The 23,898-nt window shown below is 59.3% G+C and overlaps 1 protein-coding gene and 1 long non-coding RNA gene across 3 annotated transcripts in view; one reads left to right on the top strand and one right to left on the bottom strand.

Moving 5' to 3' along the window:
- Window positions 1-23,684, top strand: part of NTN1 (netrin 1) — a 204,466-nt gene extending 180,782 nt beyond the window's left edge. For both annotated transcript variants that reach the window (XM_061174818.1, XM_061174817.1), the window contains exons 6-7: window positions 8,505-8,579; window positions 23,299-23,684. In XM_061174818.1, coding sequence (XP_061030801.1) covers window positions 8,505-8,579; window positions 23,299-23,627 — 404 coding nt within the window. In that variant the 3' untranslated portion in view covers window positions 23,628-23,684. The remainder of the gene's footprint in view (window positions 1-8,504; window positions 8,580-23,298) is intronic.
- On the bottom strand, window positions 20,860-23,668 carry LOC133079405 (uncharacterized). Its single transcript, XR_009698184.1, has 2 exons — window positions 22,146-23,668; window positions 20,860-21,975 (listed from the first exon to the last, which is right to left on the bottom strand). It is a non-coding gene; the product is annotated as an uncharacterized LOC133079405 (long non-coding RNA).
- Window positions 23,685-23,898: the final 214 nt, after the last annotated feature.

Here is a 23,898-nt window from a genome sequence, read left to right as displayed (position 1 = left end):
TTGCGGCGAGCGGAGGCTACTCTTGGTTGCAGTTTGTGGGCTTCTCATTGCGGTGGCTTCTCTTGTTGCAGAGCACGGGCTCTAGGCACGGCGGCTTCGGAAGTTGCGGCACACAGGCTCTAGAGTTCAGGCTCAGTAGTTGTGGTGCACGGGCTTAGTTGCTCCGCGGCATGTAGGATCTTCCTGCACCAGGGCTCGAACCTGTGTCCCCTGCGTTGGCAGGCAGGTTCTTAACCACTGTGCCACCAGGGAAGCCTCCTGTTGATTTTTTAAAAAAAAAATTTATTTATTTGGCTGCACTGGGTCTTAGTTGCGGCACGTGGGATCTAGTTCCCTGACCAGGGATCGAACCCGGTCCCCTGCTCTTAGCCACTGGACCACCAGGGAAGTCCTTCCTATTGATTTAAGTTGCGTCTCTTTGCTTATTTGAGGTTGAACATTGTTACATCTCCATGTCCACTTTCTTCCCTCTTTTGTGAATTGCCTGTTTGTCTTCTTTGAATGTTAGGGTGCTTGTCTTATTGATTCAGAAGAGTTCTTTATATATTAAAGACACCCACCCTTTGCTCTCTATGTTGCGAACACTTTTGGCTTTGCTCCCAAAAGTTTTACAAGGTACCTCATGCCAGTCCTTACTTGGGGCTGCCTCATTTGGGGTGACCTTGGCCTTTCTGCCCCAGAGGCCAGAGCTGAACGGACGTCATGCCGTGGAGGCAAGGAGGGCTGGGAGGTGATGGGGTGGGTGAGACCAGCACAGGCCTGGAGAGACGTGTGGGCGCTCGGGAGCTGCCTGTGGACCCCGGCTCTCTCCTGGGCAAAGTGCTTGTGATGGGGGTTCTAAGAAGGTGTCTCAGCAGGGGGAGTGGGTCAGTCACCTACAGTCTAGGACCAAGAGGTGAGGGTTGGCTTAGTGGGGCGTGCCTCCTCAATCCTTAACGTGGTCATCATGAAACCCACGGAGACCCACCGTGTGTGAAAGTGACACACATGGAAAGCTGGGCTCTGGCCTGAGGAGTTCCAAGTGGCTTTGTGGATCTGGGTCAGGGAAAGCCAGGACTCTCTGGGCAGAGTGGCCTCACCTGTCATCTGTCACCTGCTGGTGGGTAGGGTGGCCCAGCCGAAATGGGCAGAGCCGGCTGGGTGTCCTTCCTGGCGCCACCCCGTTGAGCTCTTCACCCGGCAGGGTTGGGGTGAGGGGTTCCAGGAGCCCCTCCCCTGTGCCCAGCCAGCGGAATCTGAAACTCCCCCAGCCTCCAGGTCTCTGCCCTGGGAAGGACCTCAGTGGCTGGGTGTCCCTCGTTCTTTATTCCCACTGCCCCACCTTCCCGAGCCGACAGCCCAGAAGCAGAGAGGCTGGGGTGCTGCCGGGAGTGAGACCCTGGCCAGCTCCCCGCCCTGCTCCAGGGGAGGCACCAGATGCAGCGCCCCTGGCTCCGACCGGGGGACGCTGGGCCCCGCCTGCCATATGCTCGGAGCCGAGCCTCGATCGGGCGAGCAGGCCCGCCCAGCGGGATTTTTGGCACCTGGGACACAGGAGGCAGAGCAGAGGGCAAGCTACCCAAGGTGGAGGAAGAGGAGGGAGGGGCTTGGCCACTGGGATCGGGCCTGCGGGGGGGGCCCCCTCTCGGCTCTTGGCTTCGGGTTGGTCAGGGGAGCAGGTGGGGGGAATAAAGGGAGGGCTGGCTGCTCCCAGGAGGAGCCAGGATGCCAGCCAGCCAGGATGGGCCTGCTGCAAGTCGCAGATGGCGGCCTTGGGTCTCTGCACTCTCCCCGGGACAGAGTGCATCCAGGTGGGCAGCCAGGCGGTGCCAGCGTCCGTCCCTGGCAGCTCCCCTCTCGTTGGGGAGGAGGGTGAGATGGAGGGTGACCCTGGTGCAGGGGCCCCAGCAGATCTTCTGGTGTTACCTGCACCCTCAATTCCAGCCCCCCAGGGTCTCCTGAGAGAGCAGGGGCACCTTCCTGCTCACCCCTTCCTCCGCTGCGGGGGCCCTGGGTCCAGGGAGGATGGGGACCTTCGGGGCATAAAATATCGGATCTGATGAGTCAGTGAGGCTGACCAACTGGTCCACAGGGTGTGTGTGTGTCTAAGCTCATGCCAGCACTTATTTAAGATCAAACCATATGAAACTGTTTTTTTCTTTTAAAGTTGAATGATCGATTTTAGGCACTTTTATGTGGTTCATCCTATTAGTGTTCTTTCTTTTTCTGTTTTCTGACCAGATCAAATAGCATGAAACATCCTTTCAGTGTTTACATGGAGCCAGCCTCTGAAACCATCTGGATCCAGAGATTTCTTAAGATTCTTTATCTATTCAGATTTGATATCTCTTTAGTTCACTTTGGTCCCTTATGTTTCCCTAAGAAGGAATGCATTTCATTCAGATGTCCAAGATTTCAGTCTAAAGCTGTATACAATAGCCTTGTAATTTATAAAATCTTCTTTAGATTGTGGTTACACCCCTTTCTCATTAGTTCCTAATGGGTCTGTTTTCTCTCTTTCATTCGTAGTTAGACATGACAGTGTTTTGTCTCTGTGTGTGTGTGTGTGTGTGTGTGTGTGTGTGTGTGTGTTAGTTTGCTGGTTTGGGGGCTTTACTGAGAATCAATTCTTGGATGTATTTATAACTTTTGAGTTTTTTTCAGTATCCTACTTCATTAATTTCTACTCCTGTTGTTATTAATTCTTTCCTCCTGCTTTCTTTGGGTTTTATTTTCCTTATTTTCTAAATTCTAGAATTGAATGCACTTCATTTATTTTCATTCTTTTTTGTTTAATAATAATATTTATTACATTGTGGTCAGGAAATGTGGCCTGTGTAACTTTAGCTCCTTGGAATTAATTTAGCATTCTTTTACTAGTTATGTGTTTCTGTCTGTTCCTTTTTGTCTTTCTCACAGTTTTTGCATAATGTGTTTCAATAAGATGTTATTCCACACAAATTTTTTATTACTTTTGAACTTCTTTGTCACCTAGTGACAAACTTACAACTTCTTTAAAAGTTGTAAGCTTTTAAAAACTTGCTTTATTTTGTTGTCTCTCTTAAACAGTCATTTAATATTTTAAAATCAGTTTTTCAATAGAGGTGTTGAATCCATTTACATTCATTGTTTTGCTTTGAGATAGTGGCTCTTCTGTGATTTGAATTTATCACAGTTGCCTATACCCTATTTCTTCTCTTCTCTGGTGTTTTGTGGTTATCTTTGGGTTTTTCAAAAGCACTGTTTGATCTAATAGCTCTTATTTATCAGAGTCAAGCATGAAATAGCATCTTTTGTGTTCTACTTAAGACAAAAAGTTGTATTCCCCGCCTCATTCTCAGTTTTTGTTAATATCATCTAAAGTTGCAGATTAAATTTGTATACTTATTTATACATACCTATACATTGTCTGATGCTCCCTTTCAAACATTTTAAAATTATTTTGATCTTTGCCTTCACTGTTAGAACCAAATTGGAAACCTCTGTGTTCGCTGGTTTCCATGCTCATCACCAGTGTGTTCATTCCATGACTTTCCCCTCTTACATTCTTATTTTTGATCCATTTCATAGTTGGTTGGAAAACATTCTCCAGTGTTCCTCTCAAAAAGGATACATGGTTGAAACCTTGCACACTAGAGAATGTCTTTGGTTTATTGTGACCTTCATACATAGAAGACAGTCTAGCTAGGTATAAAAATCTTGGATCTCAAAGTTTTCTCTCCTCACAACCTATAGACATTGCTCCATTGTCATCTGGCCAGCTGCTTGTTGATTTTAAATCTGTATCTATTTTTTCTTCATCCTGGTATTTCATATGTTTTGCAAAGATGTACGTGGGTGTGTTGGTCTTTTTTCCTTGATTTTTTCCAAAAATTCAGTTCATCCTTTCTTTCGTACGTAGGTTGGCCTTCAGCTCAGGGATCCTATCTTTGGTCTCTGCTGCAGTTTTCTCCCAATTATATGCCATCTCTCCACTTTCCCTCTTCTATCCCTATCATTTTCTCTTTCACAGTTTCCACGTATTTATCCTTTTCCTCTAAATTTTGTGAGAATCTCTCCAATTTACTCTCCATGTTTCTGAATCTGTTTTCTACAGTATTATCTCTCTTGATTGCTTCCAAAGTCGATTTTAATTGTGCTCCTAGGCTTTTAGGTTTGGGTTTTCCCAGCTCTTCTTTCTTTCGTGTGTCACCCTTTTTGTATCATCACGTGGCCTTTTCAGCTCGGCCTTGTTTTCCCATATGGCTTTTTCTCTCCTACTTCATAGAGGCTGTGTCTTTTTAGAATTTTTTTTAGTCTGACACACCCATTCAATTTCATATCGTCTACGGCTGTTTTCGAGCTACAGCGACAGTTTGAATAGTTGTGACAGAGACCGTATGGCCTGCAAAGCCTAAAATATTTACTGTTCGGGACTTTGCAAAAAGATTTGCAGATCCCTGGCCTAGCGTGACAGCTGGATTCCCATTCCAGCCCCAAGCTGGATGGCAAGGGAATGCATCCAGCTCCCTCTCCAATTCCTAATCCCTCCCAGCCTTTTTCCTCAGTTCACTTCTGCTCTGTGGAGGTGGTGTCCTTCTGTCTCCACTGCCTGACTTTCTCGTTCTCTGCATCAGTCATTTAGATAAAAACGTGAGTTCACGTACCCACTGCAAACACAGTCCTTCCCGTCCATCCATCCCCTTCCTTAAGCCTCCCTTCTCCAGATCTGGCTCCACCACGGGGCCCCCACCCACTTCCTGCCCATTCGTTGTCCGGTTGTTGTCTCCCTGTCATCTTTCCTTTTTTTCCAGGATTTTTCTGTTCATCAGACAAAGAGCTCTGTCCTGAGGTAAAACCTGGACAGGTTTTGCTTGTTCTACCACCATCTGCCTTTAATTAATAGAGATTGCTCCCAGATTCCAGCGTTGGGTCATCTGTCAGTTTAGTTTTTGGCATTAGTGTGAATTTTCATTTTTTTTTTTTTCATTGTCTGTGTAGCTATTTTGGAACAAAACAAGGAGAGGAAACGTGGGTAGCTGCAAGTAGATGCCATTTTGAAGGAGTCAAAGATGCATTTTAAAGCTGCGTTTGGTCCATCTTGAGGCAGTCTCTGTAGCTGTGTGTGTATTTGATGAAAGAAGAAAATGCAGGAACACTTTCCTTATCCAGGGACCTCATGTCCAGTGACCTCAGTTCTCTGGAATACACCCAAAGAGTCCGCACGCAGCCAGAGAGCTGCCATGGTGTCTGTGCTCTGAAGGTTATTCACTGTACCCAAAGGAGAGCAGTTCAGTCTCTCATTCCAGGCCTGTTGACCCATGCTTTACATACAGTTCCAATAACCTTAGTCTTTCTGTTTTCCTAGCTCACAGCTAAATCAGAATCAGCAAATCGGAAGGGAGAGGGGACAGTTTACAACAAGCACACTGACCTGATGAGAACTGCTTTCTGACAGGAAGGAAAGACCTAAGACCCACATAAAAAATAAACAACCACAACAACAAACCAAATACAGCTGTAAATCTGCACGTGTTGAGGCTGGCACCATTTCCCGTAAGGGCGAGCAGCCTGAGGTTGCCTGGTGACGCCAGTTTGAGTCAGCATCCACCCCTCTGAGCCTTTCGCCAGCCTGGGTCCTCCACACAAGTCTTGGGTGCAGAGACTGTCTCCACCTCCTACGACTGCAGTCGGTTCAGACAGTGGTTCTAACCCTGGTTGCACATGAGACTCACCTGGGGAACTTTAAAGATCTGCACACGCAGGCTGCCCCCTAAACCAATGAAATCAGAATGTCTTGGGGGTGGAACCCAGGCATCAGTGTTGTCCTAAAGCTTCTGGGTCATTCCAGAAGCCTGGGTTGGGCACCGGGCCATTAGGAGCATGGGCAGGGTTGAGAGCAGTGCCACATGCCTCTTTAGTACCCTGTGAGTGGCTCTCGTTATGGAGGGGCAGACTTGCTATTCATGGGGGCAACTGTGATTTGTCACATGGGGTCTGGAGCTGGCTCTAACTAGGCAGTGATGGATGCCACGCATTCGAGGATGGTTTCTGGCTCAGGTGGATACTTGGCTCTGAAAAGAAGAGCTGGGGGCGCTGCTAGGAGGGAGCGATGGAGAGGGAAGGGAGGGCTGGAGGGGCAGGGCCAGGTCCTCCCGGGGCCGCCTCCCCTCCAGCCCGCAGTGCACTGGGGCCTGGCACCCTGGCACCTTTCTCAGCTCTGCTGTCCTGTCTGAGGATGGGAATCACGGTGCCTTCCTCACAGGGCTGCCTGGAGGCTCGGGGGAGCTGGTGTGCTGTTAGGGGCTGTCTCCAGGGCTGAGTCTCCACCCCGCAGAGGAGACAGGGCAGGTGATTGACCGGAATGCAAGTCCTGACGGGGGCCAGAAAGAAAAATAATGAGAAAGCGATGAGAGTGGGTTCAAGGCCGTCCCTGCAGTGACGTCACCGGCACCGCTGGCATTCCAGTTCTTTCCCGAGTGGAAGACAGCAGGCAGGGATTCCCGCCAGCTCGCTGGGGAACGCCAGGACTTAGGTACGGCCTGGGTTCAGCCCCAGTAGTGGCTTTGCCGTGAGCGCCATCTGCCCCTGGGATGGCAGAGATGTGGCCGAGAGCGGCCGTTCCCAGCAGTGAAGTGCAGTGCCATGCGGGGCGGGGGAGTGGGGGGCAGTGCCACTGCCTGTGGGTTTGGGCCACTCCACTCACTGTCACCTCGTGTCTCGACCTCTCGGGCTTGGCCCCAGTGGAATACAGGCCGCTCTCCCTGGATGCCCCAGCCCCTGCCTTCCACGAGGTCCTGACTCCAGTGAGCCACCCAGCTGGCAGGAGGGGCTGGTACTGTGGACACCGGTGCCCCCGGGCAGGGGATCCTGGTGAGGGGGGGGGTCCAAGGACTCTGACCCCTGGGGGCAGGAAGGGGGGCTGTTTTTCCCCACTTCCGGAGACTGGTTCCTAGTGGGGTGCCCCAGGAAGCTGGCTTGGGGGGCAGCAGAGGGCTGCCAGGCCTGCGGCTCGCAGGGCAACAGGATGGAGCTGTTTCAGCTTTAATTAGGACCTTGAAGGAGGCAGCCACCTCCCACGGGCCAGAGGCTGACTCTGGGGTGATCTCTGAATATTCCCTGCAGATCTAAGTGATGGTTTGGGGGGACAGGTGGCCTCCTGCCCTGGCCTTGTCCTGTGCTCCCACACAGATCACTCCTCACCCCCACCCTGGCCTTGGTTTTCCCCTTTGCAGGATGAGGGGCTGGCACCTGCTCCTGGAGCAGTCACCTGTGTGTGTGTGTGAGTGTGTGTGTGTGTCCCTCCTCCTTTCTAGTCCCCTTGCCAGGACACACACCCAGCCTGTTTGCACCGTCACTACTCCTAGAACAGGCTGGGCCCTCTGCAGCCCTGGGGCTGGCCTGGCTGGTCCTCCCTGCCGGCAGTCTGGGAGTTGCTGGAATGCCAGGCGTTGTGCATCCCCAGCTCTGAGCTGAACGCCTCATTCTTATCGAGGGAGAACCCATCGGTGTCTACCGAGACCCAGCGTAGCATAACCACGAGTACAGTGATCTTGGCATCTCAGACTCGAGTGCAAGGCCCAGCCTCACCACTTGCTAGCTGTCTGGGATGCACTGGGCAGGCGGCCTCCATTTCCTAGTCTGCAGAATGGGAATAATGCCCACAGATCAAAGAACGGTTGTGAGAATTCAGTGAGAGCCAGCATGTTGAGTGGTGGTGCAGGGCGGGCTGGAGTGATTTATTGGGCCTCTGTAGTGGGCTGGCCATCACGCCAAAAGCTGATGTGTGAACACAGATCTGACAAAGGAATTGCATCACCTTATCTGAAGAGAAGGAAGAGCTGGCAGGGAGGGGGCCCGGGGGGCCGGCGTTGGAGGTTTGCATCTGCTGGGCCGACAGAGGCCACCCCCAGGGGAGGCAGGCCCCAGGGCGTCACACATCCTGCCCGGCTCGAGCTGGGACGTCCCGGAACTGATACCCAGCAGACGCGGGCCCGGCGGCCCTGCCTCTCAGCAGTAGGGCCCATTAGAACTGAACTCTTCTTCGTGGGGCATTTTATTTGCACACTCCAGTAGAGTGGACACCAAAGGGGTTTTCTAATGCTTCATGGGCTGCTAATTTCCTCCGTGACCTCTTTTGTTGGGGCCTGACCCCAACCAGAGGCTGCTCGCCATGGAAGCCAGCGCCTGACACAGACCCGGGGTTCGGGGTGACAATGAGGCCTCTATTGGCTTTAATCAGGCTCCGGGTGCATCTTAAGAACAGGGGGAATTTGTGTGGCGCTCCAAAGCCCTGGGTGGCACAATACGGGAGCCCCCAGAGTCCCTCACGGAGGCCGGGGGGCCGGCGGGGGTGGTCAGGCGGGGGCCCTTTGTCCCAGCGCCTCTCGAGAAGGCCAGGACGCCCTGAATGGCCGCCCGCGCGGCCTGGCCCCTTGGGTATCACAGGCCTCTGGGTATTTAGGGAGGTGGCCTCCCACCCGGCCTGGCAGCCTATTCTTCGCCCGCCTAATTAGGTTTTGTCTGTGCTCTCCCCTCCCCTGCAGACTGTGATTCGTACTGCAAGGCCTCCAAAGGGAAGCTGAAGATTAACATGAAAAAATACTGCAAGAAGGACTATGGTGAGTGAGAGCCCCTTGTCTGGGGAGGGGGAGGGGAGGGCACCACGTGACCAGCGAGGGGCTAGGGTTGGGGTGCAGGTGGCCCGGCGTGGGTGTTGGTCACAGAGTCCCTGGGACCGGATGGGAGCCGCGTGGGATGGGTCCCACGTCCAGGAATTTCCCAGTTCTTCCCCCTTGGCGGCAGGTGGTGTGAGGGGTCACAGGCGTGTGGGCAGGGTTCCCCCCCTGGCCCTGCAGGGAGGCATCCCGGCCAGTGGGGCCTGACAGGCCTGGGACTCCCAGGCTTCACTCTGCCCCTGAGGGGCTGTGTGGCCGCAGACCAGTCACTTTACCTCTGTGGTCTTCAGTGCCCTCATCCGTACTCATGGGCGTTCAGCCTGAGGCTCTGTAGCTCAAAGAGAGGTCCTCCGGGCATTGGAGAAAGGGAGGGAGCTTCCATGGTGTGTTTGAAATGCAAGGGAGGGAGCTTCCATGGTGTGTTTGAAATGCCGATTCCAGGAGCCAGCTCCTTCCAAGGGTTGACTCCACAAGGTGGAGCTGGGTCGAGAATCTGCATTTAAAACGGCTCGCTGGTAATTCTGAAGTTTGAACACAGCCTCGGGATCCCTGAGGGCCTTTTCCAGCCGGGAGCTGGGGGGCTGCAGAGATTCCCTGTCACTGGAGGCCTCAGGCTCCCTTCCTGGGAAGAGGGTGTCCAGTCCGTCCCCCAGTCTCCCCGTGCGCCATCCACCCTGGCACTGGGGGTGGGGACCCCTGCACCCCTTCTCCGAATCCGCTCTCGCCAGCCCCGCCCCGCCCCGCGGGAGGTAAGGAGCCAGCTTTGTGTTTTCTGGGCCCTGAGAGTGTCCGAACTGGCTGGGGGCCTGGGCTGGCCAGACACCACGGGACTCAGGGTCAAGGCTGACCGCACGGTGGGTAGGAGGCAGTTGGGGAGCCCCTTGCAGCCCCCGGGCAGGTGTGTGCACATAGCTAGAGGCAAACAGAAGTCCCGACGAGATTGTCCAGCCGTCTGCTGGTAGAGCTGGGGAAGGCCAGGGCGTCGGACGCCCGGCCGGGAAGTGGCCACAGCCTGGATGCCCACCCAGGGGCCCCGAGCCCAGGCCTGGCTCTTTCCACCCTGGGGCCCTCCTCCTGACCCAGTGGGCCCGGCTGATTCAGGCTGAGGCTGGGCCTCCTTTTCCTGGACCACGAGAGTCCACTCTGCCCATCCCCCTCTGCCCACCTCCCCACTCCAGCTGGGTGTTGCCTGTCTTGCCCGTTCCTCCTCCCTCTGGTTCCTGGAGGTGAGTTCCCCACTCGGCTGCCTCTGGGAAAGGCGACCGGCCTGTGTTTTCTGCCCTGCATTCCTAGTCTGTACCCTGATCAGGGTGCCTTCCGTGGGACCTGGGCAAGTGCAGTTGCTTCTCTGAGCCACAGTTTCCTTGTCTGTAGCAAGAGGGTGATGCCCCGACTGTGTCATATGGAAGCAGCCAGCATGGGGCCAGGTGCCTGGTGGGTGCCCAGGAAAGAGTGGCTTCGGCTGGTTCCCTGGAAGCTAGGTTTGGGGGGCAGGGAAGAAGTGGGGTGGGAAGGGAAAGATGACCCGGTGCCGAGAACTCGTTATCCAGAACCCGCGTGACATCCCTCCCAGACCCGAAGGGTCCGGCAGCCTGGCCTGGGACGCCAGGCCCCCCTGGGGCCTCACTGGGCCCACTGTTTGAACCAAATGCAAGGTGTCCTCCTTTAATAAGGGCAACCATCAGGACCTTTTAGCAAAATGAAGTGAAAGGTGAGGCCCAAAGGAGCTCAAAGGAATGTTGAACTTCTAAATCTTCATTCTACTGCGTGTGGGCGTGCACGCATATACACAGGTGTACACGCGTATGCACACCCCACACGGAAGCCCAGGACTCAATCCCACGACTCAATCCCACGATCCAGCTGCACTCCCCGCAGGATGAGGCCGGAGCGGCTGGTGGGTTTGGCGTGTCAGTTCCGAAGCGGCCAGGCCGCGGGCATCCTGTCCGGGAGCCCTCTGGGTCCGCAGTGAATTCCTAAAAAGCCTCTTTTAAGTGCTTGCATCCCAAGGTGGTGCAGAAACTTCTGACTTTCACGGGAAAACCAACCTTGATTTTGAAAACAAACGTGGAGGTGGTGTAAAGATGAAGGGAGTGTTGTCTCTGACCCAGGGTGACAGCAGCCCCCAGAGGCCCCCGGTGGCGTTGGATGAGGCTTGTGTGGTCCATGCTCCTGTCCCGGGACCGTCAGCGTCTGCCAGGGACGGGAGGTGGGACTCGGGTGGGACTCGGATGGGAGCGCCCAAGGGTCGTGCGGTGTCCCAGGCTTAGGGCTGGGGGCCCATCGAGGCTGTCCAGGCCCAGAGAGCCAGGGTTACGGAGGAGAGCCCTGGGCCTGTCACTCTGCCACGGCTGCTCCCTCCGCACCCGGAGCTGGGGGAAGGGACAGGTGGGCCGCCTGGGGGAAGGGTGGTTTGAATTCGGTCTTGAAGCATCCTCTCTGCAGACGCTGGGGAAGGGGCCTGGGAGGAGGGGCGCCGCGCAGACTTTGTGTGAGGTGTTGACTGCAGCCCCCCCTACCCCCGTTCTGCTCTTCCCATGAAGAAAGGGAAGATAGGACTTTTGTTTACAATTACCCAAATGGATCCGTTTGCCTCCTGGTTCTGTGGGACTCATTTTGCTCTCTTCTGACTTCTTTTCCTCCGTTGAATTCTGCCTCCCCCACCCCTGATGTTGTGGGGGACACTTTGGCCCCCTCTGAGCTCTCCTGTCTCCACCCACCCCCAGCAGCAGGCAGGTCCCTCTTTCTGCAGGAGGGAGCCTGGCCCCCTCTTGTTATATTCCCAGAGGGGCCCCCCTGAGCCCTGCCCCCGCTATGGGCCCCCCAGGGAACAAGGGCAGTGGTGCAGGGGGCTCGGCCTCTGGGCTCCTCTTGTCCTCTGCTCCCTGACTCCATCCTCCCTTCCCCGCACCTGACTTCCTCCTGGATTATCCGAGGGAAGCTGGTGTCCTAGGTAGGGCCCCTGGCCCAGCTGGCTGAGGTGACTTGCCCAGCAGAGGCCCAGCCTCCCTGCCCGCCCCTCCCCCATCACGTTTATCCCCAGGGCCCCATGTGTCCCCAAACCAGGAGGGGTGAGGAGCGGCCCGCATGCCCACCTTCCCAGACTTCATGGTGGCTTCATGCCACCTCCCCCCCAGCTCCTGGCCCTGCACTGCTACCAGCACACTGCCCAGGCGTCCACGTTTCTGCTGCGGGGCGAGATTTGAGGAGAGCAGATGCAGGAGAGAAGCGGGGTGCCCCCATAGAGCGCTGACAGGGTCCGGAGCTGTTGCGCCATCAGCTTTAATGTCATCACTGACCCCCGGCCCATTGCCCTGAGTCCAGGACTGGCACTGCCCCCGCCCACCCCCCAAAGACTCTCGGAGGGGTGTCTGGTCCCTAGCACCGTCCGTGATACTCTTGGGGTTACCTAAGAGTTGGGGAGCAGCCCACCCCAGCTCAGCAACTAGGCCTGCGTCTTCACGCAGGAGACAGGACAAAGAGATGCCAGGAAGGGGATCACAGGGGCTTCCGGGGAGGGCTTGGCAGACCCCAGCAGGGTGGGGGCAGGCAGGGAGAGGCTTGTGGAGGGAGGAGTGAGTGGCACCCACAGGGGCTGGGCAGGGGCCCACGGGGGCATCAGGGGGTCAGCCCGGCAGCAGCCGCAGGCCTTGCTCTGAGGCCAGAGGCCAGGTCTCCCACCGGGGTCTGCGGACCTTGTGGAGAATCTTCCTCGCATCCTGCTGGGCCCCTGAGCCCCTAGATGAGGTGTGAGTGGAGGTGTCCCTTCCACACCCGAGCAGACCTGGGGCAGGTGAGCAGGAGGAGGGCGAGAAGGGAGCCGGCGGGCCCAGGAAGGCCGGGGAGGGAGGCTATAGGGGCTGCATAATCCCTGCTCTCTGACTGACACCCCGGCAGGGAGCCAATTAGGAAACACATTTCCTTCACTTTACAGCCAGGGCACTTGGACGTTCTAGAAGCTGCTAATTAGAACCTGGTGGGGGGGGGGAGTAGTGAAGAGCGGCCCCGGGCCCCCTTCCTCCTCTGAGGCCAGCTTAGGAGCCTTGACGTTGTACGGCTGGAGGACCTGGGGCTGGGTCTCCGCTGAGCCGGGCGGTGGCCAGTGGGCAGGAGGCCGTGGGGAGCAGGGGGCAAAGAGCAATCACCCGGGCTGGCTTGGGGTCTGCTGGTCCTGCCCGTGTTCCCAGTGAGACAGGGCCCAGTAGGTGGCGGGAGGCCTCAGGGCCGAGCCCGCCGTGTCTCTCTGCTCTGGGGAGACCCCGGGACGGGGAAGGGTAGCTGTTCCAGTCCCATCTGTAGGGAACGGGGCACCGGCCCCAGAATCCGGAGGCAGATTGCACACTTGCTGTGTGACTTTGGACCAGGCTGGGCCTGCTTCCTGATCTGTCCCGTGGTGGTGAGATCAAGGGGACACGACATCCTTCTAGACGTGGCAAGGATGGTGGCCTCACTGGGCCATCTCCAAGGGACAGGGGTCCGTGGTGGTGCTGTCACTGACAGCCCCCCCCTCCTGGGCCCACCTCAGTCCTCTGTTGCCCTCTAGGGGAATCTGGCTCACCTTGCAGATGCTGAGGAAGCGCCTGTGGGAAGGCTCGGGGCGGGGCGGTTGCACATGGAAGACAGTGTTTATTATTTCCTAGCGTGTTAGCATTTCCTGCTGACTTTCCAGGAAAACCTAGCCTAGAGGGGCCCTTCCTCAGCGTAAATGCTCCCAGCAAGCATGCGTGTGTGCGCGCGTGCGTGTGTGTGCACGAGCGTGCGTGTGTGAGCATATCCACGGAGCCTGCATCCGCTCGGCGGCGCCCATGCAGGCAGAGCGCCTGTGTCCCTCCTGGAGTCGCTGGCTCCACAGCGCGTCTACCCAGAAGCCCGGGGCTCCAGGACCTCGGTGTGTACAGAGTCAGGCGACGGGACGCAGGTGACGCTGCCCCTGGGGCATTTACTGTAGGGATGTTGCACCCCTTGGCCGAGGCCTGGCAATGACTTCAGGCCGAGACACCCCTCGGCTGGTGTGGGGAGTGGACTTTCTAACCCCTGGCCCGCGTGGAGGAGGCGCCGGCCTGCCCCTGCCCCTCAGCCTCCCTCCCCCGCTTCCTCTTCGCTGGTCCCTGTGCTCTTGGGAGGCTCCACTGTCTGGTCCTCACTCGCCTCCTCGTGTTTGCGCGACCTCCCCTCGGCTCCCATGGCCACTATGCATGGGCACCGCACACACGTCCCAGGAAGTCCTGCTCCCTCACACGGCGTCCCCACCTCAGCCAGTCCCTCCTTGGACACTCATTAGGTGCCTGCTGCGTGCCCCATCCCGTCCCGGGTGCTGGGCTTACAGAGATGGAGGAGACACAGGCTCAGCGCCCCAGGAGTTTCCGGAATCACAGGGGAGATATAATGACAGCACGGAAGGGAGACGTGTGGCCAGGGTCTGGCCTGGGGTGGGACGTAAGTGGGGCCTGGTCCCTCCTCCAGGGAGGGTGTGGAGGGAGGGCTTCCTGGAGGAGGGAGCGCAGGTAGCCAATGCTCACAGGGCAAAGCAGGGCTCCCAGGCAGAGGGAGCAAAGTGTCTGAGCACAGAGGGAGGAGCAGGCTGGGGAAACGGGAGAAGAGGGAGTTGTGGAGGTGCTGGGTGCAGGGCTGGAGGCCAGGGAGGCTGGGAGAGATGCTGGTGTGGGCCTCGGCAGCCGTGCTCATGTCCGCGTGCAGGAGCCACTCTGAGGCCACCGAGAGCCAGTCCTGCTCACGTTGGCACACGGGGGCTGCCACCCGTCTCTTCTTCCTCCCTGGGATGCAGAAGCGGGGCGCCGGGGTGGGGGTGGGGGAAGGAGACAGACGGCTCGCATTCTGAAAGGTGAGATCATCTCACTTTTGCCAGTTCTTGGAAAAAGGATTCATTCCCAGAAATGTTTATTAGTCACCCCTTTTGTTGAAAGACATTTTGGCACCACCAGATGGAAAATCAGAATGCTTTTCATAAGATGATTTGTCTCGAGCATTCCTCCCGCGATCCCTCAAGGATGATTTCTGAGGATACAGCTCGAAGCGGAAGTTCTGTTGGCATCTGTGGGGAGGAGCTGGGTTCATGAGGTTGTGTGTGTGCACATGCGTGCACGCGTGTGCTTTCCTGGGGGCCCCGGGGACCTAAGCGGATCCCCGCCCCCGAGAACCTTGTATCTCCTGGGGCAGTGGAAACCCCAGAGAAGAGGCCTTGCCAGGCTGGTGTCTGTCCCTCCCCTGCAGGCCCCGGATGGGCACCTCACAGCCTTCATTCTCACCCTTAGCGAATCCTCAGAAACACCTGTGAGGGAGGGCTTCTTATTCCCGCCGATGGGACGCTGAGACTCAACGAGGTAAAGAACACGCCCCAGACCGGGGCCTCCGAGGCCTGAGGTCCTGGTGCTCCCAGCCCGCCCCCCGTGCCAGGGCGCTGAGCCTGGGGCAGCAGAGCGGGGGCAGCCCCCCTTCGAGGGCTCACGGACTGGTTCCCCCACGGGACCCTTGACTCTTGGCTTCTGAGAAGCCACAAAGACGTCTCCGTGGGGGAACAGCGGGAGTGGTCACCGTGGCGTTGGGGTGAGCGTCAGGGATGTGGGGCTGTCGGAGACGAGATGGTGGGGCTGAGACGTCGGGCACAGTGGCGGGGTGGGCGTGGCCATTCAGCCGTGGGCTCGGCCGTGCGGTGGAGGAAGGTCACGCGCGGGTCCGTGATGGAGGCTGGGGAGGCCGCGCTGGCGTGGAGACGATGCTGGTGGTGGAGTGACCGCGGATTCCCACGGAGCTGGTGTAGGTGGTGGGCACGGCCCTTGTGGGCTCTTGTCTGGCTGCTCAGGCCGGGATGAGGTGAGCAGGGGTGATGGGGAGAGCCTCACAACTCAGGCCTCGACAGGGACACGGGGCCTCTAGGCAAATGATGGCCTCTCCCCCTCCTGACACCCCCTGCATTTCCTTTCCTTTCCTCGACCTTGGGGTCAATAGCTATTCCTGACCAGGATCAGTCCCTTCAAGTGCGGAACACGGCACAGGTTATCAACCCCGTCCTGGGGGCCCGGCTCCCGTGTCTGCAGCAGGCCGTGACTGCAGGGCTTGGGGGTGGGCAAAGGGTAGAGGAGCACCCTGGGGGCTGTCCCCCTCAGGGCAGTTAGCAGGGGCCGGGAGGCAGCTGGTGGTGATGGCTGGGAGAGGCCAGCTGCCCCCGCCCCAGCACTGTCCCCAGCTCCGGGGAGCAGGACGCAGCCCCGCCGGCAGCACGTGGCCTGGTGTTTCAGGGGCTCACTGACCCTTCCCTGGGGGTCACCGGCCCCCTGGGGATCCTCCGATTTCCCCAGCCAGATGTGACCTCCCCCCTCAGAGTGCCAGCCCCATATGGAGGCCAGATGTGGAGCCGGGTCGGCATGAGTCAGCCTGAGGTCGCAGAATGCGGGTGACCACCAGGTTGGGCAGGGAGGGCCAGTGGGCCCCAGTGACAGCTCGACAAAGGCCCCTGAGCCCGCAAGGCGTTGCACCGATCGGGGCCTCCTGCCGTGCGAAGGGGATGACGGGCCGCAGCCCTCCCCATCCCCACAGACAGGGGAGCCCAGAGCCTGGGCCTCCAACCTCTGCCGCCCCAGCAGCTGCAGGGTGCCAGGCTCCAGAGGGACCTGCCACGGCCCCGTCTGTCCCCCTCCCTGGAGCATCCTCTCCTCTGAACATTCTGTTTTTAGAAAGGAGGTGTGGGTAGGGAAGGCTGTCTCATGGAAGGTGTCTCCTCCCATCTCACAAACGGGGACACCGGGGGTGGGGGAAGGCGGGGATCTGTCCAAGGTGCCCGGGGACACCGGCCGCCTTCCCCTACAGACGGGCAACGCTTGTCTTGTCCCCGCTCACCGGCCACCTGTCTCCAGGATCACAGAGCACTTCTCCCACTCATGTGGGGCTCGGATGGGCATCTTTCCCCAGTGGGATGGATCTCGGGGGTCTTGACACCCTACTTCCCCGGGGTTAGAGCCTTTGGCACGAGGACCCCAGTACCGTCGCTATTCCTGGGGTCTTCCCACACCTGCTGCTTTACCTGCTCGTGTGAGGCTCAGGCTGACGGGAGCTGGGGACGCCCCGAGAGTTCCACAGCCTCTGAGCAGCCTGGGCTACCTGCGGGGAGGCAGGCCTGACCTACGGTCACAACAGCTTTTCAGAGGCTCGCTTAGGGTCACCCCCGGAGTGGGCGCCTCCCCCAGCAGGGCTCTGGTTAGGATCCTGCTTTGGCCCGTTTCCGGGCCTGAGGCCCCTTCTCTGGGTGTTCTTGGAGAAGCAGCTTCCATCCGTTGAGGGTGGTTTGACTCTTAGGAGCTGAACAAGTGCTGTGTTCAGAGGGTGACAAGGGGACCAAAGTTGCTGCTGGACGCCTGCCCTCCAGGACAGGGCTCCACGCACTGTGTCCTGGGTGCCAGCCCAGCGCGGGAGGAGGGGCTGCTCCGTGTAGGGTTTGCTGCCAACGGCTGTGGCAGAACCGTTGCGCGGGGTCCCCGCTGAGGAGTGGGTATGAACTTGCAGCCAGGATGTGAGCCCTGGAGGCGCGGGGTCTGGGCTGAGGCCACGGCGGGGAGGCTGACTCTCTTGCCTGCCCTCCTCCAGAGGCCGGTGGGTGGTGGGGCATCTCCTGAGGCGTGTGAGGCCCGCGGGGGAGGGCGGGGAGCCTCGGCCATCCTCCAGGGTGGCACTGTGACAGCTGGGGCTGTGCCCATGATGGGTGTGGGCACATGCACCGGTCAGGAGTTGGCTGGGCTGTGTCGGTTGCTTCTGGCTGGGAGGGGGGCACCCGGGGCGTTCTCCCTCAGGCTGATTGCAGTGGAGACCAGCCTCTGCGAGGAGGGCACCCCGCTGGGGCAGGGCAGGGCCCAGCTCCACTCTCCTGCCTGAGCCTCTTGCAAAGCCGGGCGGCCAGTCTCCTGAGCGCATCTCGCCTGGGGGCCGGGGGTGTTGGCCGGGCCAGACCAGGACCATCTCCTAGGGCAGAGGCCCGATACCCTCCCCGGAGCCCGGCTCTCTGATTCCCAGCTCTCCTGATGGCCCCTCCTCCAGGGAGCCCCTGGCATCAGATAGTCCCAGGCACCTCACCCCCCTCCCCTCCCCAGAACAGAGACCAAGCACCAAGCCCCAGCAGGGGAAGCTGAGGCCGCCTCTGTGTTGCTGGTGGTCTCAGGGAGAGGGGCGTACCATTGCTTCTTTGCCTGAGGAGGGAAAGGGGGGAGCCTTCACCAGCCCCGAGCTGGGTGTCCGCACTTTACTCAAGGTCTGAGGTGGGGCCTTGGTGGGCGGGGCAGCCCTGGGGCTCCCGAGGACTCCGACTCCGAGGGGTCTGACCACAGCGCGCCTCCAGCCCTCCACCCGGGCGGGGCTGCTGTGACCCCCCCCCCACCAGCCCGCCCACCCCGCCACAGGTTAGCATCCCCGCGAACAAGGCTTGGCCCTGCTCGGCCGTTTCTGACCTTCACAGGGGGGCTGGGAAACATGTGGTCAGAGCTGCACTTTATGAAAGCAGCTGCAACTCATGACACGCTTTCCATGCCGGGAGATTTATGGGGCCGCGTGGTTTTAATGGTTTCTGTGGGGCTAGTGTCCTCCCCCGCTTCGTCCTGGCTGCTGTCTCAGAGGCAGATGGGCGACAAGCCTTCCCTGGCTGCACGGGCCCAACAGGAAGGTACGGCTGACCACCCAAGCCTCCTTGGGAGGGGCAGCTGCTGGGAAGCCCCCGGGGACCCACTCCGAGCAGCCCATAAATCTGGGAGACCTCCAGGAGGCAGGAAGCCTCCGTGCAGAGGCGTCCCAAGCTTGAGGGGAGAGGAGACGGGCGGCCCCCCTGCGCTGTTCCCCCCCCATCCCCCCGGGGTCTGAGCCACGGCCACTGCCCCAGGCCCTGCCCAGCAGGTCATCCGTCTCGGGCTGGGCCAGCCGATGGATGTGCACTAACTGTACTCCTCGCTGACCTAGCAGCTGTCCTAGAACCTGGCTGGCCGGGAGCTCTGATCCCAGCGGGACGTCCCCGAGACCTGCAAGCGGGGCGTGGGCATCAGTCAGCCCGGTGCCGCTGCCTGCCACAGACTGTCCAAGGTGGTGGCAACGCCAGGCCTTCGAAGGGCCCAGAGCTGATAGACTCTCGGTCTCCTGGGCCAGGGCTGGAGCTGGGGAGGGAGGATTTGAAAGAACAGGGGCTCTGGACTGAGGAGGGGGCTGCCATGGGGCCGCGTGGCCCCCTTTGGAAGAATCCAAGCCCGGATGGGCCCTGGAGCTCCCCACTTCTCAGCTTGCCTTTGCCGGCCTGGTACTCTCCCAGCGCTGGGACGCGGTGGAGGTTGAGGCGCCCTGGGAAGGATGGGCAGAGGTCTGCGCCTACGGAAGGACATGCGGGGGCCTCGGGCTGAGCCACGAACGTGGCTGAGAGGACCCCCGGGGCTGGCTGAGGCCTCGGGCCTGCCTCCCAGCCCCCTGCCCAGAACCAGCCTGGTGCTGGCACCGGCTGTTCTCACTGGCCCTGGCCTCCGGGGGCTGGCCCTCAGTCCCCGCCTCTCCCCCTTGGAGTCACGGCTAGCCCTCGAGGGCCAGGCCTCTGCCGAGGGCCGGAGAGGTGCATGCCCCTAGTAGCCAGGAGGCTGGCTGGAGAGCGAGCAGGGGAGATCAGTCCTCACGGCCCCGCCCTGGTAGCCGAGGAGGGCTCCTGGCACAGGAGGCCTTCCCGTGAGCCCCGCAATTGCTGAGGGGGGCAGCTGCTAAGGGCTGTCTGCAGCCTCACCAGAGCCCCGGGGCCCGCTCCAGGAAGGTTTTCCTGCAGAAACTGGCAGCCCAGGGACCCTGAGGCCAGGAGACTAAGTGCAGCCTGGCCCCTGGGACCCAGGGGCTGACTCCTTGCTCTCCGGAGGCCCTTGCTCTCCGGAGGCTGCGCGCTCCCCTTGCTTTTCTGTGGGCACCCGCTCCATCCTGAGCCCTCACTGTTTGGGTGAGCAGGGCTCAGAGGGAGGGCGGGCAGGCATGTATGGTGTGGACCTTGAGACAAGGATGTTTATCCCGAGTGCGAGTGCGGGGCCCCAGGCACCAGCAGGTGTGGGCAGCCTCCCCTCCGGGCCAGTCGGCCTCAGCCACTCCCTCGTCTGTGCTTCGGGGTCTGGCCGCGGTGGCTTTGTGCTGGGACCCTCCCTCTTCCTGGGGGGTGGGGTCTCGGCACGCCTCTTATTGCCCTGTCTGATGTGGTCTGATCTCACCGTCTGTCTTTCTGAGGGTCGTCCCATCTGCCTCGTTTCTGAATGAGGGATGGGGGATCCTCCCTGTGAGGCCAGTTTAGGACATCGGTGCAGGGATGTGGGGCTTAGGACTGAGGGTCGTTGGCCTGGAGTGAGCGTCGTGTGGGTGTAAGGGGCACACCCTCGGGGACGGTGCGCCCACGGCCGCTGCACTAAGTGCTCCTCCCCCAACCCCTGCCCTGGTTGGGCGGTGCCACAGGCCCCCAGGAGACCCCGGTCATTCCTGGCTACCAGGCATCAGAGGTGGCGGCCGAGCCCTGCATGCTCCCCGAGGGGGCCGAGTGGGTCTGCCCGAGGTCACAGTTTCAGTGTGTATTCTGAGCGTTTTCAGCCGCGTGTGCACCGCGGGCACTGTGTGCGCAGCTCATACTTGGCGGGCTGCGTAATATGCAGAAGCGTTGCCAAGGGCAGCGGAAATGTGGACTCTTTCCAGCATAATCACATGAGTCTACCACCACCCGCCCCTGCCCTGCCCCCGGCCCCGTGCCGTCCCTGCCGGCTGCCAGGGCGCTGCTGGGGTGGAAGGACGACAAGGACCAGTGCTTCGTCCCCATCGGCCTGTGTCCACTGCTTCGGCCCCTGGATGCTTGAGGACAGCAAGGTGTCCAGGGCCAGACCCCCCCTCCGGGCTGCGTCCTCAGTGTTAGGTGGGTCCCCCCTCCAGGCTGGGGAAGCAGGGTGGCGGCTGCTCTGGATGCCCTGCCAGGGGGAAGAGGGGGGAAAGGCAGACCAGGGAAGGTGGGTCAGGGGTCTCCAGGCCTCCTACGGGGGAAGGGTCACGTTCCTACAGGGCTGGGGAGTGAGAAGGGCCCCTGGGGGCCATCTCGGGGCCTGAGCTTGTCCAGAGAGCTCTCTGGCCTCACCAGCTCTGCCTTCCCACCTGGCCCTGAGCTGAGGCCCAAGATCCCGAGTCTCTGATTGAGTTTGCTTATGCTGCCAGAACAAAGTACTATAGACTGAGGGGCTCAAACAACAGAAACTCATTTTCTCCCAGTTTTGGAGTTTGGAAGTACTGGATCAAGGTGTCGTCAGGGTTGGTTTCCTCTGAGGCCTCTCTCCTGGGCTTGTAGGTGGCCGTCTTCTTGCTGTGTCTTCACGTGGTCGTCCCTCTGTGCGTGTCTCTGTCCTAATCTCTTCTTATGAGGACTCCAGTCATATTGGATTAGGGCCCACCCTTTAAGTTATAAAGTCGTTAAGAGGTAATTAAGTTATCTCCAAATACTGCCACATTCTGAGGTACTGGGGGTTAGGACTTCAATGTATTAATTTTGCCGGTGGGGGGAGATACACGGTTCAGCTCATAACACCAACAGATGATCAAAGCCACATTCTCCAGGGGCCTGAGCCAGAGGTGCCTTCTGCAGCATCCTTGTCGGCCACCCCAGCCCACCCTGGTTGGGGGGACACTGTGGCTGGGCCGGAGGTCTGAGGTCCCACACAGGCAAACAGCTGCATCCTGGGGGAGGCTCATTCTGTATTCAGCTCAGTCCCAAGGAGAGGAAACCGGGGCTCTGGGGGATGCTGGGGGCGGCTCCCCGCTTGCTTAGCTGAGGGGCACGGAGTTGCCACGGTGACCTCTATCTGCGCAGTCAAACACACACAGCCCAGCCACTTCTCCAGGCTGGAGGGCTCCCCACCCCCACCTCAGAGTTCACACTGAGTGTTGAGTCCCTTGGTGACAAAAACATGGAAACGGTTGCCATGGCAGCCATTCTTTGGCGCCCTCAGACTGGAGTGCAAAGTTGAGGATGCCCAGGAACAGCTGAAATGAAAATATGGGAAAATCCGCCCCTTCCCTCGCCCCAGAAGGACGAGTCGGGTGGCGTTCGATGGAGGGCCCAGCCATCCCTGCCCCTTCCCATCACCCCGGGCTAAGTGCGGGCACAGGAGGGGAACGGGGAGGGCCTGGGGAGTGAAGGTGGCAGAGTGGCCCCCAGAGACCTTGAGAGAGGCCGGCCAGGCCAAGCTGTGGGTGGACCCAGTGCCCAGAGCAAAGTGGGCAGGTGATGACCTCTTGGCATTCCCTGGGGACATGTCCTCGTGGCTGGAGTGCACCTTGTCTCGGTCTCTTCACCTGTAATCTGGGGAGACAAGCTCCTTTCTCAGGCGGGCTCAGGACCATGATCTTCAGGCTCTCCAGGGGTATAGGACGTGGTGGTAAGGGGAAGGCGCCATGTTCTGACCAGGGATGGGGAAGGATGCCAAGTTTCCCTTGGATGGGGGTTAGTACAGCAGAGACCTCTGCACTTACCCCTGGAATGGTTGTGTCCCCCCCAAGAAGTTCCCCAGGTAGGCTCCGTGGGGCTCTGGTGCCTTGAGATGCACCAGCCAAAGGGTCCTGCAGTGAGAGTTGTTTGGGAAGCCAGCACATGCGTGTGTGCACACAGTTTGTAGATTAAAGGCTCAGAAAAGTCCTGCACTAAGGCGACTTCCTTTGTTTAAACCAGTATTTCACATATTTGAGCAAAATCCCCCCCCTTAAAACACAAAAGTGTGTCCTCCTCTTATGAAGTATCTCTTAATATCCTGCAGAAAGAACATGTGTTAACATTTACTAGAGCATCGATTCTCAAAGTGTGTTCCCTGGATCAGCACCATCTGGGAATGTGGGAGAGGTGTGCGGTCCTGGGCCCCAGTCCACATCTATTGAATCGGAAATTGGGGTGAGGCCCGCAATGTGTTTGACAAGCCCTCCAGGGGATTCTGATGCCTGCTCCAGCTTGAGAACCCCTTCTACTCAGGGAAAGAGTAGCAGAGAATTGAAAGGGAGGGGAATGGCCTGAGGACAGGGAGACAAAGCAGACTGGCAGGGGGGCAGTACAAGGATCCTGGACTCTGGAAGAGACGCTGCAGCCACCCTGAAGGGCTGTTCAGGGTGCACTGCACCTGGGCACTGAGACCCCATTCTGGGTTTCTGAGATTGGATCAAGGGCAAGGCTGTATGTCTAGGGGTGTCATGAGGCTTGATGTTAAGTGACGGGGCCTTTGGAAATGCCCAGGGGGTACCATCTGAGGAGGTTCCCCCCATCCTGTGCCGAGGCGCCAGTGCTATGCTCATGGAGGGCACCTGCCCTGGCAGCTGGATTCTGCCAAGTTCTGGGGATGTGGTCAGTACCTACAGCACCTTCCTGGACCCTAAAGAGGATTGTCCCCAAAGACAGTGCTGGGTGGCACCTTCAACACAGGACATAAGGCTTCCTGGAACAGCAGCCTTGGCCCCAGTATCAGCTTTGCCACCACACACCCATTCCCTAGTCAGGTACCCCGTGCAGGCACTTTCCAGCTCTGGGTCTCCTTTTCCTTCTCCATCACACAAGCCACCCCATCCCTGGCCCTGCTGGTCGCAGGAGCTCGGGGTCCAGGCGGCACCCGTGGCCCACCCTCCTGCCTGTGCTTCCTTGCAGCCGTCCAGATCCACATCCTGAAGGCGGACAAGGCGGGGGACTGGTGGAAGTTTACGGTGAACATCATCTCCGTGTACAAGCAGGGCACCAGCCGCATCCGCCGCGGTGACCAGAACCTCTGGATCCGCTCGCGGGACATCGCCTGCAAGTGCCCCAAAATCAAGCCCCTCAAGAAGTACCTACTGCTGGGCAACGCGGAGGACTCGCCCGACCAGAGCGGCATTGTGGCGGACAAGAGCAGCCTGGTGATCCAGTGGCGGGACACGTGGGCGCGGCGGCTGCGCAAGTTCCAGCAGCGCGAGAAGAAGGGCAAGTGCAAGAAGGCCTAGCGCGGGGGGGCAGCGGCGCGCCGGGCGGGTCGGGCGCCGGGGCCGGCGAGCGGGAGCGGGCGACCCGCCACCGCGGCGGCGTGGACTTGGCCCGTGAGGGCTTTCCCAGCTGGGGGGAGGGTGGGGGCGGGGCCGGCGCGGGGCCCTCGGCGGCCCCGCCCCCAGCCCCGCCCCACCCCGCGCGCCCGGGCCCCGGCGGATTGAGGACGAGATGTAGCTACCTCACGGGCTCCCTCCAGAGCAAAGAGGCGCTCCCCCCGGGGCTGGAGGG

This window comes from Eubalaena glacialis, chromosome 19, assembly GCF_028564815.1.
Source record: "Eubalaena glacialis isolate mEubGla1 chromosome 19, mEubGla1.1.hap2.+ XY, whole genome shotgun sequence".
Classification (NCBI taxonomy): domain Eukaryota; kingdom Metazoa; phylum Chordata; class Mammalia; order Artiodactyla; family Balaenidae; genus Eubalaena; species Eubalaena glacialis.
The sequence above is the reverse complement of the archived record's forward strand: the minus strand, read 5'-3'. Positions and strand labels throughout refer to the sequence as shown.